This window comes from Girardinichthys multiradiatus, chromosome 18, assembly GCF_021462225.1.
Source record: "Girardinichthys multiradiatus isolate DD_20200921_A chromosome 18, DD_fGirMul_XY1, whole genome shotgun sequence".
In the NCBI taxonomy this organism is placed as follows: domain Eukaryota; kingdom Metazoa; phylum Chordata; class Actinopteri; order Cyprinodontiformes; family Goodeidae; genus Girardinichthys; species Girardinichthys multiradiatus.
This window is the reverse complement of record NC_061810.1, coordinates 21644449-21662450: the sequence shown is the minus strand read 5'-3', so window position 1 is coordinate 21662450 and position 18002 is coordinate 21644449. Positions and strand designations below refer to the sequence as shown.

At 42.1% G+C, this 18002-nt stretch overlaps 2 protein-coding genes across 4 annotated transcripts in view; both read left to right on the top strand.

Annotated features, from left to right (window-relative positions):
- The first annotated feature begins 534 nt into the window (after positions 1 to 534).
- On the top strand, positions 535 to 5755 carry bcl7bb (BAF chromatin remodeling complex subunit BCL7B b). 2 transcript variants are annotated; one of them, XM_047392049.1, is made up of 6 exons: positions 535 to 699; positions 1165 to 1240; positions 4351 to 4438; positions 4562 to 4720; positions 4821 to 4935; positions 5060 to 5755. In XM_047392049.1, exons 1-6 carry the CDS (start codon positions 587 to 589, stop codon positions 5091 to 5093), a joined length of 585 nt encoding a protein of 194 aa, XP_047248005.1. In that variant the 5' UTR covers positions 535 to 586; the 3' UTR covers positions 5094 to 5755. The 2 variants fall into 2 exon arrangements, with proteins under 2 accessions (XP_047248005.1, XP_047248004.1); XM_047392048.1 differs by having other exon boundaries at positions 537 to 699; positions 4821 to 4924.
- A 1807-nt stretch (positions 5756 to 7562) lies between these two features.
- baz1b (bromodomain adjacent to zinc finger domain, 1B) overlaps positions 7563 to 18002 on the top strand; it is an 18384-nt gene continuing 7944 nt past the window's right edge. The window contains exons 1-16 of one of the 2 annotated variants that reach the window (XM_047391834.1): positions 7563 to 7803; positions 9536 to 9652; positions 10273 to 10417; positions 10785 to 10977; positions 11047 to 11168; positions 11338 to 11535; positions 12150 to 12338; positions 12968 to 14282; positions 14369 to 14530; positions 15091 to 15229; positions 15340 to 15512; positions 15623 to 15737; positions 15847 to 15945; positions 16191 to 16368; positions 16475 to 16660; positions 17896 to 18002. The exon at positions 17896 to 18002 is cut by the window's right edge and continues 41 nt beyond it. In XM_047391834.1, the coding sequence (XP_047247790.1) occupies positions 7685 to 7803; positions 9536 to 9652; positions 10273 to 10417; positions 10785 to 10977; positions 11047 to 11168; positions 11338 to 11535; positions 12150 to 12338; positions 12968 to 14282; positions 14369 to 14530; positions 15091 to 15229; positions 15340 to 15512; positions 15623 to 15737; positions 15847 to 15945; positions 16191 to 16368; positions 16475 to 16660; positions 17896 to 18002 (3557 nt within the window). In that variant the 5' untranslated portion in view covers positions 7563 to 7684. Of the gene's footprint in view, positions 7804 to 8165; positions 8214 to 9524; positions 9653 to 10272; positions 10418 to 10784; positions 10978 to 11046; positions 11169 to 11337; positions 11536 to 12149; positions 12339 to 12967; positions 14283 to 14368; positions 14531 to 15090; positions 15230 to 15339; positions 15513 to 15622; positions 15738 to 15846; positions 15946 to 16190; positions 16369 to 16474; positions 16661 to 17895 lie in introns of those variants that run through there. The other variant, XM_047391835.1, reaches the window with a different exon arrangement.

Below are 18002 nucleotides of genomic sequence, written 5' to 3'. Positions count from 1 at the left end.
TTCACACTGGGGTTTGTCGTTGTAACATGACAAAAATACAAGGGGTGTGAATATTTTTGGAAGACATTTACTTTGTTCGTGTAAGACATTTTTGAGACATTCACCGATTTATATTAATACAGGGAATAACCCTTCTTGAAAAAAATCCGATGGTGTTTTTTTGTTAAAAAATAGAAATATTCTAAATACTTTTCATTTGACCTTTGTGATGTATCAACATTTAACACATAAAAAACATAAATTTTTTGTTGTATTTAATGCAAAATTTATGTTTTGAAAATTCATCACATATTAAAATTTATATTATGAAACCATAACATGACACAACTGAATATTTATTGATTATACATATTAGTCAGGGTATTGCAATAATTTAGTTTTTTTGCATTTTCCTTTTAGTAGTCTGCAATAAATAAATAAATCCTGGTTAAATAGCAAAAAAGTCTGCCCTGTCATTACAGTTTATTGATTTATAGGCACAGCCATAAAAGGAGAGAGGGTGAAACTCTTTTAATTAAGTCTCGCGAGATTACCAATATTACAGAAGACTGGGGTTTGGTCTTGAAGTTTTCAGATGCATCTGTAGATGAATCATAACAGCACCAAGATGTCGGGACGATCAGGCCGAGCTGAGACCCGAAGTCGGGCTAAAGACGACATTAAAAAGGTCCTGGCAGCCATCGAGAAAGTGCGCAAATGGTATGTGGGCTATGTAAAGGACAATATGGAGGGGAATGTTTTAGTGGACCGCAGCCTGCTATCTTGCTGCGTCGCTCAACAAACTTCAGTCGGAAAAGTTAGATGACTGATGGGGCTTCAGGCCAATCAGCGCCTCTGGTTGGCAGGGGAGGCGGGGCCTGTTGAGTTTTTCCGCTGAGAGCTGTCAATATGGCTCCAGCGGCTTCACATGCGGCGGGATTTAATCCATCTAACTGCCCCGTTAGTCTCAGAATAATGCCAATAATAAACACCACCGAAAAGATGACGAATTGTGACCTGTAGCTAATACTGTTAGTAAGCATATTAGGTTCTGTTATATCTGATATGGACAGAGAGGACGAGCTCAGAATATGTTATCACAGATTGAGATCCGTCGAGCAGTCACGAAGGCTGGACGCATACTGAACCCTGATCTGATAATAATCAAATTAATTTCATCCACAGGGAGAAGAAATGGGTGACAGTTGGAGACACGTCCTTACGCATATTCAAGTGGGTTCCAGTGACGGAGACAAAGCAGGTGTGGGCCTCCGTGATAAACAGTTACCGCTCCGAATGGGGTATGGCAAGCTGTCATTACATATAGTGAACCCACAGACCTTGTCCTGATCACTTTAGATGTCAGAAATGGCAGCGCCCATAGTTACAGTGACAGCATTTTGATGCATGGCCGGTAATGTGATCAACACTGATTATATCTTCATTAATGACATCTGTTGGTGGGTGGGATATGTTTGTTAGCAAAAGAACATAAAAGAACAAAATCAGGAAACATTTTCAAATGTAGGGATTTGGGTTTGAGAAAGACTGTGATGGCAAGATAACTTGGTCATAGCATCTGCCAAACTGCAGCTCTTGTGGGGATGTCGTGGACTACATACTGTAGCCGCAGATCAGTCAGTGTACTCGTGCTGAAACCTGTCCACTGACAGAAGTGCCAACAATGGAGACGCCAGGATCAGAATGGACTGCAGAGCAATGGAAGAAGCTGGCTTGGTCTCAGGAATCAAGTTTTCTTTTACAGTCACATGGATAGCCTGGACACACACCAGGATGCACTGTGGGAAGAAGGCGAGCTGATGGAGGCACTTTTGATGGTTTGAGGAATGTTCTGCTTGTACACCTTGGTTACTGCCATCCATCTAGGTGTTAGTTTGAGAAGTACCACCTGGCTAAGCATGGTTGCAGACTGTGTACTCCCATTCATAGAAACTGTATTTCATGATGGCTCTGGCACCTTTCACTGGAATACTGCCTCCAGCCACTAAGCAAAGACGGGTCAGGAATGTTTTGAGGGGCACAATAAATAACTTAAGGTGTTGGGTTGGCCTTCTAATTCTCCAGATCTCAACCCAATCGAGCATCTGTGGGATGCACTGGAATAAAACAAGTCCAATCCACGAAGACCCCAGCTTCTTATCTATAGGACTAAAATGTTCTCTTGCTAAGATCTTGGTGCCAGATACCAGAGCACACTTGCAGTGGTCTAATGTAGTCCAATATTAGGCATAATGCTATACTTGATTGGTATATACTATTCTGTTTGAAGATGAAGTAAAATAGTTTACTTTTGCAGAACTAGAAAGGATATTTTAATGTTTCAGGCTATCCACAACTAAGATTGTATTAAAAAAAATGATTGTATGTACAGTGCCTTGCGAAACTACTCTTCCCCCTTGAACTGGTCAACCTCTTGCCACATTTCAGGCTTCAAACATGAAGATATAAAATTTTTATTTTTTGTGAAGAATCAACAACAAGTGGGACACAATCGTGAAGTGGAGTGAAATTTATTGGATGTGTCAAACTTTTTTAACAAATAAAAAACTGAAAAGTGGGGCGTGCAATATTATTCGGCCCCCTTGCGTTAATACTTTGTAGCGCCACCCTTTGCTGCAATTACAGCTGCAAGTCTCTTGGGGTTTGTCTCTATCAGTTTTGCACATCGAGAGATTTAAATTCTTGCCCATCCTTCCTTGCAAAACAGCTGGAGCTCAGTGAGGTTGGATGGAGAGCGTTCGTGAACAGCAGTCTTCAGCTCTTTCCACAGATTCTCGATTGGATTCAGGTCTGGACTTTGACTTGGCCATTCCAACACCTGGATACGTTTATTTGTGAACTATTCCATTGTAGACTTGGCTTTATGTTTTGGATCATTGTCTTGTTGGAAGATAAATCTCCGTCCCAGTCTCAGGTCTCTTGCAGACTCCATCAGGTTTTCTTCCAGAATGGTCCTGTATTTGGCCCCATCCATCTTCCCATCAATTTGAACCATCTTCCCTGTCCCTGCTGAAGAAAAGCAGGCCCAAACCATGATGCTGCCACCACCATGTTTGACAGTGGGGATGGTGTGTTCAGGGTGATGAGCTGTGTTGCTTTTACGCCAAACATATCGTTTTGCATTGTGGCCAAACAGTTGGATTTTGGTTTCATCTGACCAGAGCACCTTCTTCCACATGTTTGGTGTGTCTCCCAGGTGGCTTGTGGCAAACTTTAAAGGAGACTTTTTATGGATATCTTTGAGAAATGGCTTTCTTCTTGCCATTCTTCCATAAAGGCCAGATTTGTGCAGTGTACGACGGATTGTTGTCCTATGGACAGACTCTCCCACATCAGCTGTAGATCTCTGCAGTTCATCCAGAGTGATCATGGGCCTCTTGGCTGCATCTCTGATCAGTCTTCTCCTTGTTCGGGATGAAAGTTTAGAGGGACGGCCGGGTCTTGGTAGATTTGCAGTGGTCTGATACTCCTTCCATTTCAATATGATTGCTTGCACAGTTCTCCTTGGGATGTTTAAAGCTTGGGAAATCTTTTTGTATCCAAATCCGGCTTTAAACTTCTCCACAACATTATCTTGGACCTGCCTGGTGTGTTCCTTGGTCTTCATGATGCTTTCTACGCTTTGAACAGAACCCTGAGACTATCACAGAGCAGGTGCATTAATACGGAGACTTGATTACACACAGGTGGATTCTATTTATCATCATCAGTCATTTGGGACAACATTGGATCATTCAGAGATCCTCACTGAACTTCTGGAGTGAGTTTGCTGCACTGAACGTAAAGGGGCCAAATAATATTACAGGCCCCACTTTTCAGTTTTTTATTTGTTAAAAAAGTTTGACACATCCAACAAATTTCATTCCACTTCACGATTGTGTCCCACTTGTTGTTGATTCTTTACAAAAAATTTGAATTTTATATCTTTATGTTTGAAGCCTGAAATGTGGCAAGAGGTTGATCTGTTCAAGGGGGCCGAGTACTTTCGCAAGGCACTGTATGACATCAAATGGATTAGTGAGGAAAAGTTTAGTGAGAATCCACAACTAACTTGTCCTAATCAAAGATTAATCAAAGATCTTTCAAGTGTTTTACTTTTACCCAGAATTAAGGTTTTCTTAAGCACCAATCCTCCACAGGCTAAGGTCACTTTTCTCATCATCTATATTCTAGATTGTTATAATGAACTGTTAGATTTCAGGAGTTGAAAGCTTACAAAATGAAGTAATTTGACCATCAGAAAAATGTTTAATTCAATAAGATATACCTGGTGTCATATGAGAATAGTTTTGCCATAGGTCATGTATACTTGTCTCCATCCAATGATTTTGTTCTACTTTCTTCTATTAGATATTCCGCACCAAATCCAATGGTGGAGAGGTCAGGGGCCTTAAAGATGTGGTCATTGAAAACACTAATTCAATGCTGGATTTCACTGGTAGGTTTTGTGCTGGGCCTAATGAGGGTAATAATAAAGTCATTTTCTTATAACTGGAATATGATTTTTCCACAAAAATAAGCTTGTTGCAAGAGTTGAAGAAGTCATGTGATGTGTTATTAGATGAAAACAGCAACCAGAGCTTTCTGTCAGACGTTTATCAGCCAAAACTTGACAACAGCAGCAGCACGTCCAGCTCGCAGCAGGTCAGCCCACCCCACACCTACAGTCTGCGGGCTGAAGACTCTCAGCCACCAATGCTAGGACAGGAGAGCGTAGACGGTATGCAGGTTTCTGTTTGATCAACAGGCGCTCATTTTCAAACAGTACACCCGTCACTTTTAACAATCCCTGCATTTATGTTGCAAACAAAATACTCCAGAACCAGTACATTCAGGTCGGGAGGGTGCAGACGAGCCGCCAACGCTCATCAAAGAGGACCCGCTTTCATCAGGAACTGCCAAACGGAGAACCTCAGACACTCAGGTTTCCTACATGTAAACTATTTCTAGAGAGATTGCAAATATTGCTCCTAATTAAATACATTTTACATATCAAGTGTCAGCTGCGTGATGTAAATTTAAAACATTTGTTGTAACCTGATCCTTTTTCTCTTAACAGGATGAATTTGATGAATCGGGAGCGCCACCTTTAAAGAAGATTTGCACAGGGGAAAATACTGCCTTGAGATAGCTTTTTTTCCAACCTGTTCTATCCAAATGCACAAATTACCTGTTCTTGGTTGTTGTAAGAATAGCAAAGCTTTCCGAATAATTCTGGTTCTCTTTAAAAGCAGATATTACATTTCAGCTAATAGGGAAAAATGTTTTAGCCTTCTTTCTGTTTTAGTCTTTAGTGTTTTGTTGCTTGAGGTGATTTGTTTTTAATAGACCGAAGACCGTTTTCTAAATTTTATATGTACAAGGCTCTTTAGGCATTTCATTTCAGATGCTCTCAACATAAAATTTTCTAAGTTCTACTTTAGTTAGACTTTTGCATGTGTCTATAGCTATTTTTATGAACATACTGGCCATCTTAAAAAAAATGTTTTTCATGTGTAGCTTTATGCAGATTGATGTTTAGATGTTACTTTTTGTTTTTAATTTGATATTTCCTGTGATAAATGGCTTAAATAAAGTGCTTTTTAAAAAAATGTTTAATTCCTTTGTGGGCGCCACTGGCGCTCCAAAAGAAAAAAAAAAAAAACACATCTCACTTGTAAGTTTTTTCAATTTGTTATATGCATATCCAGTAGGTGGTAGATAAAGTCGATGACCCTAAGCATGATGATAAACTAAAAGACGATTTCGCTATTTTTCTAGGCTTCTGGAGTCTTTTTTTTTTCCATCTCTAGTTCAAAATGTAAAATACTTAGACGGATAAAACTTAAACTGGATTATTCCACACTGAACTGAGATTTTTTTTAAATACAGTTTGAGATTCATGAAACTTTTATTTATATAATTTATATAAGACAAAAAGAACATGGCATCATTTGTATGGCATCAGGTGAACCTTAGATTCAGAAAAACTTGGAAATTGCAATATTAAGACTGGTCATATCAGGACTGTTGTACGACATTGATTACAGATTCTTTAAAACAGCTTTAACTGAATAAACATTTTTTGGAAAATCAAAAAAAAAATGCAACAAAAAGGAGTATTCTAGTTTTTTCAAAAAAAAAATTGAAATTTCTGTTCTTTTGTCAGTTGGGATTACCTCTGTTAAGATTTTAGATTTTGTTACACTGCCGGCCTTTAGTCACAGTAACCAGACAGGAAAGAGGCAGGTAAAGAAATTCCCATAGATGGAAATTGAACCCCAGACGGCAGCGTCAAAGTCTCAGTAAAAGAAATGTTTCTGTATCGTAGAAAGTACTCCTGAACCACTGCATTTGTTTGTTCCTGTCTCTTCTTTTCAAGCTTAAAGCGATCATGGCAGATGGCTTCTCATTTTGATCCTGGTTCTGCTGACAGTTTATTCCTGTAAAAAGAGATTTTTATTTCCACTGTGGGCACAAGCTTGCACGGGATGAAGAATTGCTAAAAAGTCTCTGACCCAATGTAATTGGCTACGATTTCTTAAAGAAAGTTTTCCCAATTGAAATTGTAAACCATATTTGAAGGCATTGTTTTAACTAAGATTGGATTATGAAGCTGAATTTGCACATATCTTTATTACTGGATTGTATTGTGATATTCGGTTATATAAACATACTGAACTGAGTCAGATATCCAATATGGCATACATTATAATTATGTATACATATTGTAGTGAAATATAAAAACTGCCACTGGCACTGAAAGGTCTGATTAAAACGGATCACAGACAAATTCATAATTTTGTTGAAAGAAATAATCGTGGATGTACTCCACATTTGTTTTAAATTTGCTTTTTTGTTGTGTTTTGTTTGAAATGTTATCTTCATGCTTGACATTTATGTTCAATATAAGCGCGGTTTATTAAAGATTGCTACTGACAGACGATGGACAGACAGGCTCTATTAGCCAATGAGAGCTTACTTTAGCAATTCAATTAGGACGCTAAGCATAGGCAGCCAATGAACTTTGAGAGGAGGCGGGTCTGTAGGCGCGGCGCCGCTTGCTGCCGGGGAAACGGGTTGAGGGTTCTCTTGCCGGTGGACTAGAAACTCCCGCCATTTCGTCAGGGAATTAACCTCTTGTTTGATTGGGGATACTTTCCTGTGACACTTGCGGTTCTTATTTTCAGATAAAACGAAACTTCGACAGCACGGCTCATCAGCGAAAACAGATCAGATCTAGTTTAAAAGTACTTTATTGGGACTGTAAAGCTACATTGATCTGCAGTCTAATTGAACTCTGGCTGTTGCCGCGGGTTTGATTTCGGTGTGGCTCTCATCCTTTCGTCTTCATCTGAAGGAACGAAAAGTTTACTAACTAATCTGTCGGGGCAAAGCTGTAACGTCTTTACACCGCGGACCCCTTATTGAAGCCAGCGTGTCTCCGCTGCTACAGAAGCGGAGAATGTTGCGATGAGGCCAGTGGTGAGAAGCGCACTGTTATTGTTTTGCAACGAGATAGCGATTCAAGCTGCTAGCTGATCAGCTAGCTCCCGCACGCTGAGAGCCGGGGCCTGCCGGCAGTAATCGCTCAGTACAGATACTACGGACGCCTGGATACATGGTAAGAACGACCACGGGGTGATATTGTGCTAGTTTGTTGCCAGAAAGTCAAGTTAAACCTCTGGCCGTCTTTGGATCTGCCATGGCACCGCTTCTGGGCCGGAAACCGTACCCGCTGGCTAAGCCGTTAGCCGAGCCATCAGGCCCGGGAGAAGAGGTCTACATCATCGAGCATACCAAGGAGGCCTTCAGGAACAAAGAGTATCCTTTCACATCATGCTCTGAATCGATCAATCAAGCCAATCGTGTGTTGGTGGTCTGTCTTTTATTTGTCTGGTTAGCCAAATGGATGCTTCCATCATTTTTTATTCGCAGGCCTGATAAGGTGTTTAATGAATTTGACATTACCTGCCCTTTCTATCCCTCACTGTCTCAATTACATGTACACGATTTAGACTGGATGAAATGCTTCCTAGCCAACCACATCCCACATGCTCTAACTGATACATTGCAGCTATTCGTTAGCTGTTGAAACAAGTTGGCATGAAAATACGGAGCTACGGTTAGCTTTAATGCTTCGTGAAATGCGGACGAGAGTCTTTCACTTTCAGCTTCCACGGGTCTGCTGACGACTGTCGATGCTAGCAGGGCTAGTTAGCTCGCTGCTAACGGTAGGTATCCTATTATGTCACAGCGCTGCTGGCCTGCCTCCGTGGGGCAAAGCAGCAGCGGCTCTGCTGGCAGGGGTTAGCCGGTCCTGTTAGCGCATAACAACCTTATAACACCTCAGTATGTGTTGGAAGGACAGCGGTGCGCTGGAACAAACGGACTCGACGTTATATTTGCTCTTTGGGTTATTGGTGGTGCAGCTGTAGCATCTTGTTTGTGTTAAATTAGCGCTTAACTGGCAGTTAGGTTACGTAGCTCGTTGTCAGCTTGGGGTAAAGGGAATCTTCCCCAACATTCATTGTTATAAGTAGAGGTCTGTTTTGAACATTTACACTGCTGTGATGTTCAGCTGCTGTAAATAGTTTCTGGTCTGCCAAAAGAAAAGGCATCGGGTCAGGTCATACCCACTCTCTGCCTCTTCTGTTTTCCTACTTCAGTTAAGTCGAACAAAGTGTGCCACAGTAACCTGCTGGTGTTTGAGGCATTCAAAGACGGAGTTGTGGGAGCGGTGATGCATTTAATGAAAAGGACGAAATCACATTCAGATGTTTGTTTTTCAGCTCTTGACCTGCTGATCACTGCTTAGAAACGATTAAAGAAAAGCTGGGTGATTGCCACCTTAAGACAATTGATTGGTGCATCTTTAGAAATATTCATGTGATTTCAGAGTCCATATGATCAGGAAGAACGCCACCTCTTGCCCATTTACCACTGGAAAAGCGCACCAGTGTAGACAATGGATCGATGGATAATCGGAACATAAATAATTTGTGAAATATTGCAGGAATATTTCAGAGATATTCTGATTCCCGTTTGGGTCGGTCTACTTACTGAGATCATATGAGCAAACCATAATAAGTCTGAAGTGACCTCCTGCTGGTAGATGCTGATTATTGCAGTTACATAAGCATGTTTCCTTACAATGGACCATAAGCAGAACACAGAAAATTGATCAGAAGTTAAATCATCTAATGGTAAAGTGCGAGTTTAGTGTCTATGTTCAAGTTTGATAGTCACGCATGGTCTGTATGTAATGTCTCTCGACAGGGACCTCAAATGATGAAGAGTATTAAAAGGCCAACGTTTCTGCTCATAGCTTTTTTTTCGCTTATCACAAACTTCCTCTGAGATTCGCATTTTCATGGCAGACGTTGATAGCTGTTCTAAAGGCTTTATTTGTTTTCTCATCCACACAGTCACTCCTCAGCCATCGCGTTGAGGAGTGCATTGTAATTATCACTGACAGGTTTGCATCTGGCTTTTCGATAGAAAGCCGATGACTCCACGTTTAAATATCGCATTGTCCTTGACAGAGTGTGTACAGGGAGTATGAGGCACGCCTGCAAAGGTACAATGAACGCATCTGGACATGCAAGAGCACAGGAAGCCTCCAGCTTACTCACAAAGAGGCCTGGGAGGAAGAACAAGAAGTCACAGAGCTGTAAGTGCAAGAAGCTTTAATCTAATCTTAGCTGACTGCAGCAACTGGTTTGTGATGATAAGAGGAAAATGTTTTTTGTCTACTTTATCGTGGCATCTAGAGAAAATTTTAAATTTCTCATGGATCTGGTTTTATAAATAATTGCAAACCATTTAGATGCACTCTGCCATTTATGTGGTAGCTGAAATGTGTGATAGGGATATTTTTTGTCCCAGCGAAGGTCACACGGTTTACTAATTTGTGACAGTTGGATAAATATCGAGTGCCTCGTCTAATTCTACTTATTCAATGTCTTCATTCGTTATTCTTTAATCTATTACAGTATGATGACGGTTCCCTTATCCTCGTCTTTCTAATGACACGACCTTAGGAAGATGTGGTATTACAGACCAGATCAAGAGGTGCTCAGATCCCTCAGGGCCATAAGCTGTATTTAAACTCTAATTATATCACCTGAGGGTTTACTCCCCCTACTGGTCACTGTTGGGGTTTTTTCAGCATCCCCACAAATATTCAGACACCATTAAGAACATGTGAATTACATTATATTAGTAAAAAATACAGTGTTAAAAGGATTTGTATATTTTCAGTGTGACACTAAGCATGTTGTTTGTTTTTAGGCTTCAGGAGGAGTATCCGCTGTGGTTTGAGAAGCCAGTCCTTGAGATGGTCCACCACAACACTGTCTCCTTAGACAAACTGGTCGAGATGGCCTGGGTGGAAATACTCACCAAGTATGCTGTGGATGAAGAGTGTGACTTCCTGGTTAGTTTTGACCTCTAAAAGCTTGTTTGTTGTATTACACAGATTTTATTCTCACAATGGTATTTTTGTTCTGGCCGTATTTGATTCAAATCCCTTTGGCTTCTGTCAACAGATCCAACATATTTTTATTAATTTTCATTTACTTTTGTCAACGCATTGATGTTTTATCCTTGATGGAAAAATAAGGGTCACTTAAGTTAAGAGATTGTATTTTATTATGTATTAGAGGCATGATGATTAAACTTTTAAGTTGTAATAAGTTGCTTAACGGTCTATAAAACACCATCCTCATCACTTCTACATGTCTGAATGTAGATCTCATGTAGTTTGACGTTCAAGCGTTTTTGTGTTTTTCTTCTAATTCTAGGTGGGAAAAGACCAAAGTTTACGAGTAAAAGTGATCAAGATTCATCCCTTGGAAACCCCTGAGGGTGAGTCGGGTGAGAAGAAGCTTGAAGGGGCCTGCGACTCACCATCCAGCGATAAGGAGAACACAAGCCAGGAGAACCAGAGGAAGGAGCTTCCATCTCGAGAGGAGGAAAACAGGAGGGAGAGTCTGAGTACGTCTTCTACCAGCGCTGTATTTTAAGGCCTCACCCTGTTTGCTAAGATGTTGTGTGTGCTTTTAGGTGACAGAGCGCGGCGCTCTCCGAGGAAATCTGCCACTGCCACAAAAGAGGAGAAGAAGAGATGGGTCATGCCCAAATTTCTTCCTCATAAGTACGACGTGAAGCTCATCAATGAGGATAAGGTTTGTAGACCATGAGTGATAAATGAATGTAATAATTTGCTGTGCAGCTTTTGGTCCTGTGTTTATTTTTCCAGATTAGATGCAGTCATCAGTGGTCAAAGTTTTTTTGAGTTATTTTACGTAGTTCTTGCTGAAACTGACTCTGCTTTCCCATAATCTTCTATAACAGGTGATCAGCAATGTCCCAGCAGACAGTCTTTATAGAACAGAGCGACCTCCAACCAAGGAGATCATGCGCTACTTCATCAGACACTATGCTCTGAGGCTGGGGAAAGGAGAAAGCGCCCCCTGGGTGGTTGAAGACGATCTGGTGAAAAAATACAACCTGCCCAGTAAATTCAGCGACTTCCTTCTTGATCCGCAAAAGGTAATAAATACACCTTCTCTTGTTCACAATGCTTTGCTTAAGTATTCGTAGTATTTTTTCACACCATAACCAAAAACTGAAACTAATTTTACTGAGATTTTATGTGGCAGACCTGCAGAGTTCTGTATTATCAGAAAGTGGAAGGAAATGGATACATGGTTTAGACTTTTTTTTTTATTAACTAAAACTTTACAAAATGCCAAGCAATTGTCTCAACAGGTCAGCTAATTAGTAATTAATCTCAGTACAAATCCAGATGTTCTGTGAAGGCCTCAGAGGGTTGTTGGAGAACATTGGTGAACCAACGGCATCATGTAGACCAAGGAACACAGCAGGCAGGTCAGGGAGAAAGTCGAGGAGACGTTTAAATCTGCTGAGAGGACGACTATGAGTTGCAAACTCATGTATCATTTCCTTTCACTTTACAATTCTGAGCCACTTTTTGTTGATCAGTCACATACAATCCTCCAGAGCTTCATTGAAGCTTGTGGCTGAAACGTGACAGAAAAATGGAAAGAAAAGCTCAAGGTGTACGAATACGTTTTCAAAGCGCTGCATTTTGATACCATTAGAGTTGCTTTTCCAGTTTCCTCACTCCTTTTCTTTGTCGACAGTTTCTAGCGGAAAACCCCTCCACAAAGCGAAAAAGCTTGACCTCTTCCGAAGGCAAACCTAGCAAGAAGGTTAAGACCGATGACACTCCTGGAGAGGATTCAGGAAATGAGAAGGGAGAGAAGAAAAAGAAAAAGAAGAAAGATTCTCAAGGTTTACCCCTCAGTCCCACCATATGGGGTCACATGCAGGTTAGTTGATGGGTTTCCACATTATAAAGCGTTAACTGCATTTTTTTTAAAGGATCTTATCTTGTTACTCTTAAGGGCAACGCACACCAGCTGTGTCTGGTCCTCGGCCAACACTCCGAGGCAATGGTCCTATTTGAACCTGTACTATTCAGGAGCGGCTACGCTACAAAATAAAAGATGAATTCAAATACCACTGCCTCTTGTCTCCCATAACCGTTATCGTTCTGCGGTGCTTTGGTAGTTCTTCTTTTACCGTTGTATTTCAGCACCATTTGTGGTGGAAAAATCGTGCACGTGTGAAACATAAAAAATTTTTTTTGAGGTTGAAAAACGTATTTATGCCCCATAATCTCGTCACCGTAAGAAACATGGCTAGAAGATATTACCTGGAGATGGATCTCTGGTGAGAAATGCTAAGCTAATATTTGTACACAGTGAACATTTTATGTACCGGTATATTAGTTTCTTCCAATTGTGCCACCTGCTGGCACAATTGGATAACTGCATTTGGCGAAAATCCACAGATCTGTTCTGATGCTTCCGGCTTGTGTTCAGGTGTCATTTTAAATTTGTATAAAAGCTTTTCTAAACTATTATTTAAATTTATTTTTATTTATTTTTTTTGTCAGATGAAAATGAATGGTTCCCCCCTCAAGGTAAAAAGCTCTGGAACTCCTAAGAAAGGAGACGGAAAAGGCTCGGTTCCCTCAACTCCAAAGTCTGGCAAGAAGACGGGAGACAAAAAAGATGGCAAGAAAAGCGGAAAGAGTGGAGATAAGAAGCACAATGTTCTGAAATCTTCTAAAAAAGACGGGAAAGCTGGTGACAAGACACCAAAAATGAAGCAGATGACTCTGTTACAGCTGGCTAAAGGAACCCCTTCAGGGAGTCCTAAGAAGAGAGCGCGTAGCACCAGCTTGGGTACTCCTAAACTTGGGAAGCCGCTGCACCCCATGGCTTTGCACCTCATTCGTTACTACAAGGAGCACAAGGGAAAAGAGGATAAAAAGACATCCCTCTCCTCCCTCGTATCTAAAGCTGCAAAGACGTTGACTGCCGAAGACCGTGGGCGTCTACCGGACGAACTGAAGGAGCTCGTACAAAAGCGCTGGGAGCTGCTGGAGCAGAAAAAGAGATGGGCTGCCATGAGTGAAGAAGAGAGGAACGAGGAGATGAAGAGGAGGCGTGCAGAACTTAAAGAGAAACTAAGAGAGAAGGCCAAGGAGAAACGCAAGCAGGAGATGTTGGTCCGCCAAGAACAATCGCGGAGATACGAGGACCAGGAGATTGAAGACGGCAAAGCGCTGCCGACGTTCAAACTCGTGGACATGCCCGAAGGCTTGCCCAACACCCTGTTTGGCAGCGTAGCCATGGTTGTGGACTTCCTCCACTGCTACGCAGGGCTGCTAATGCCAGATGATCAGTATCCAATCACAGCAGTGGCTCTTATGGAAGCACTGGCTGGGGATCGGTCCGGGTTCCACTACCTGAACCGCGTGCTGGTGGTCCTGCTGCAGACGTTGCTGCAGGACGAGCTGGCCGAGGGCTACAGCGAGCTGGACATGTCCTTGTCTGAGATCCCCCTCACCATGCACTCTGCGTCAGAGCTCACGCGGCTGTGCCTGAGGCCGTGCGACGCTCACGAGGAGAGCGGCCAGGGATCGGAGGATTCCGGTGCCATGGGCGGCTACGACGACGTGGTGAGCAGCGAGTTCCTGGAGAAGCTTGAAACGGTGGAGGTGTTTGAGCTTAGCCCTGAGGAGAAAGTGGACTTGTTGGTAGCTCTGTGTCATCGCATCCTTATGACTTACTCGGTGGAGGACCATGTCGATGCAATGCAGCAGCGGTCTGCAGAGCTCTGGAAGGAGCGTCTGGCAATGCTGAAGGAGGTCAACGACCGCAAGAAGGCTGAGAAAAAGATGCGAAAGGAGATGGAGAGCAAAGGTAGGCTCTTGACGGGTTGGATCGTGTTAACATCTGACACATCGACTTCAGATATTTACCAGATTTCACATTTTCCTGCTTTAAAGGTGAGAAGAAAAAAGAAGGGGGTGTTAAAAAGGAGAGCAAGAAAGAAGTGAAGGTGGAGCCTGAGCCAGAACCTGAGGACTTGATCAGCTTAGTGAAGAGCCGGCGGCTGATGGCCATGCAGGCTAAGAAGGAGAAGGAGGAGTTGGACAGACAGAACAAAGGTGAACTTGGCAACTCTTCATTCATTTGTCTTCTCTAAAAAAAATAAAGAAGTTTGGTTTAGGTGCAGATGAAAGGTTTAGATGCGCCCGCCGTGGGCATGGAGGTGGTTCATTTTTGACTTTCAAATAAAATATTGAACTGTTCTTATTTTAATTTTTTTCAAATTCAATTTTTAAAAACAAGACAGGTGCAGAAATTTGAATATATTGAGGGTCTGTTTTATCTATGTGACCAACTATTACAAACTGCTATAAAAATGTGTCTTTAGTGTAGCAATAACTGCATAAAATGGAGCCTTTTGCCAAACCTCTGATTTGTTGCTTCCAAGTTTACAGAACATACAAATAAGAAAACCCCAACCCCAGTTTTTTTTGTTTTTTTTACTGGAAAAGGTTGAAATTTGAGTCTGAAAAATGTGTTTGAACCCTGACATGTTCATGCTGAGTGTGTAAACGTTTCACCAACACTTGTATGTCATTGTAAATGTTCAAACCTATTCAAGCCCTGCCATCTGTTCACTCTCTGAATGACTAACGGTTCTCGCGTTGGTCCTCTGCAGAGCGGATGGAGAAGGAGGCCGAGGAGGAGCGGCTGCGTAAGCAGAAAGCTGCTGCAGAGCGGGCCTTCCAGGATGGAATAACCAAAGCCAAGCTGGTGATGCGTCGGACCCCGCTCGGCACCGACAGAAACCACAACAGGTTGCTATTCCATATGCATGTTGAGTTGCTCTAGCCTCAAGCCACAACAACTGAGTGATTTCTAATTCGTGAATGAATCTAACTGCGGTCCTGTGATGGTTTTTGTGAAGATACTGGCTTTTCTCCGACGTGGTTCCTGGGCTGTACATTGAGAAAGGCTGGGTGCACGATGGCATTGACTACAGCTTCACCCCTCCACCCGAGGAGAAAGCAGCTGAGGCAGAGATGGAGGAGGAGGAGGAGGAGGAAGACAGCGAGGCAGCTTCAGTCCCTGATTCACAAGGTAGAGAGTTATTTAGTTCAGATCTCAGCTACGCTGCCTGGTCGCATATTTTGCTGTGGGTTTTGGTTTACACCAGTTATTATATTGATAGTTTAATGTTTATGTTTCAGAAGCTGAAAAAGATGATGCAAGTGTTGACGGTGCTGCGAATGAAGGAGTCCAGCAGGGGGCAGCACCAGACGTCTGCATTGAAACTACAATTCCCAAACAGGGACAAAACCTTTGGTAAGCACCTACACCTGTCATTTTTTCCACATTACCCTTATTTTTTTGAGTGTGATCTTAATTAAAATTTGATCTTCTTTGTGATTTACCTTTCTGACTTTTATTTCAGGTTCGTCATCGACACCCAGGCTGAACTGGAGGAGCTGGTGGAAAGTCTTCATCCTCAGGGAGTCCGAGAGAGCGAGCTCAAGCTAAAGATCCAAAGCAGGTGAATGGACTCTCTCTCTCTCTTTTTTTTAATAGGACATAATTACTTTAACACATACTGAGCAATCCAGCCTTATGGCTTTACCAACTTAACGTGACCTGCTGGAGAAATAATACAAGTACAATTTTATGTCTAACCTTCTTTAAACCTTGACAACAAACCTTTTTTTTTACATAAAGATGCCAGCCTGGCAAACCCACCTACTTTTGATAGATTTAACTAAATATAAAACTGTTTGTTTTCAGGTACCAGGACATCCTACACTCCATCCATTTGAGTCGTAAGTCCAAACTGGGCCTCAGGAGCTGCGACGGCTACGCAGAGCTGCTTAAAAACATGCGCAGTGACATCCAGGAAATAGCCTCCAGGCTGCAAAAGGGAGGACTGGGCTACCTGGATGACAACATAGATATTGAAGATCAAGTCAGTCACATTATTGGTTAAATGAGTACATAAAAGTGTCCCATAGAGGACTGTCTTTTACAGGTGGTTGATTTGGGGATTTATATTTACATCCAATTGTTTGCAGCTGAGAGACATGGAGAGCCTGAAAGACTTTGGAGAGTGCATCATTACCATTCAGGCATGTGTCATCAAAAAGTTCCTGCAGGGCTTCATGGCTCCCAAACAGAAGAAGAAGAAAAAACAAGGAGGGGAAGAAAGCAGCAAGGCTGAAGAGGTGGACGAGGAAAAGAAACTAGCAGAAGAAGCCAGGGTAAGACTACAAATTAGCAGGACAAGATTATTAATTTACAGACAATGGAAGCGTATTCATACTTAAACTTCTCCCCATTTGGTCGTTTTATGACCACAGACTTTAAATATGGGTAAGAATAACACAAAGTAGCATGTCACGGTGAAGTGGAAGGAAAAGGATGTGGTTTTTTATTATTAGATAGTGTGTTATGCATTTATATTCGGGCCCATTTACCCCGAATAACCTAAAACAAATCTATTACAACCAGAACAGCAGTTAAATCAGGCCTGTCTGTGAAGGACTCCGTAGTGAAAAAAAACAGCATGAAGAGCCAGGAACACAGGCTTCGAAAATTCGATAGGGCAATTTTCTATCAATCATCTGAAAATGGACGGAGTATGGTTCAACGACAAACCTACCAAGACATGATAGTCCACCTAAACCGGCAGATTATTCTTCAGAAGCAGCCAAGAGGCCTATGAAACCTCTGGAGGAGCTGCAGAGATCCACAGCTCAGGATCAAAAATCAACTATTAAGTTGTACACTTCACAAATCTGCTCTTTCTGGAAGAAGAAAGCTGTGGTCGAAAGCCATTAGCAATCCTATTTTCAGTTCGCTCCAAGCCATGTAGAGGATACACGAAACGTGGGAGAAGATGCTCCGGTCAGACAAGCCACCAACATTGAACGTTTTGGCTACATGCAAAACGTTCTCCTCATGTTGGAGCCTGGTGGTGGCACCATCATGCTGTAGGGAAGCATTTCTTCAACATGGGCAGAGAAGCTGGTCCGAGTAGATATGAAGATGAATGGCATGACTGAAAGAGTCTGTTAAAGACTGCAAAAGACCTGAGATCGGGGCGAAGCTTCACCTTCCACCTGGACAACGACCCTCAACACGCATCCAGAGCTGCGCTGGACTGGCAAGATTTAAAAGTCGATGATCACTGATGCTTTGCATTTAGTCTGACTGCACAAAAAGAACAGACAAAAACATCAGTCTCTCGATGTGCAAAGCTGGTAGAGACGGACTCAAAGCTGTAACTAACAGCTGTAACTGCAGCAAGAAGTTGTTCTACAAAGTGTTGAATTAAAGCATAGTGTTTTATTTGCAAATCATTAGGAAAACCATGCTATGACATACAATCCTGATGAAATATGGAGACGTTTGCTGCTGTAACAAATTATAAGCCACCTGGTAATCATGTGTATGTCGGCTGAATTAAAAACACATCTTAAACTGTTCCCATCAGGTAGCCACGGCGGTAGAGAAGTGGAAGACGGCCATGAGGGAGGCTCAGACCTTCTCCCGCATGCACGTGCTGCTGGGAATGTTGGACGCCTGCATAAAGTGGGACAT

Bases quoted from the DNA above. Each gene is read 5' to 3' on its own strand.
- bcl7bb (XM_047392048.1), top strand. From the start codon at position 587: ATGAATCATAACAGCACCAAGATGTCGGGACGATCAGGCCGAGCTGAG. The intron at 1,241-4,350 runs GTGTGGGCCTCC...TTCTTCTATTAG, and splicing joins CAGTGACGGAGACAAAGCAG to ATATTCCGCACCAAATCCAA. The intron at 4,439-4,561 runs GTAGGTTTTGTG...ATGTGTTATTAG, and splicing joins TTCAATGCTGGATTTCACTG to ATGAAAACAGCAACCAGAGC.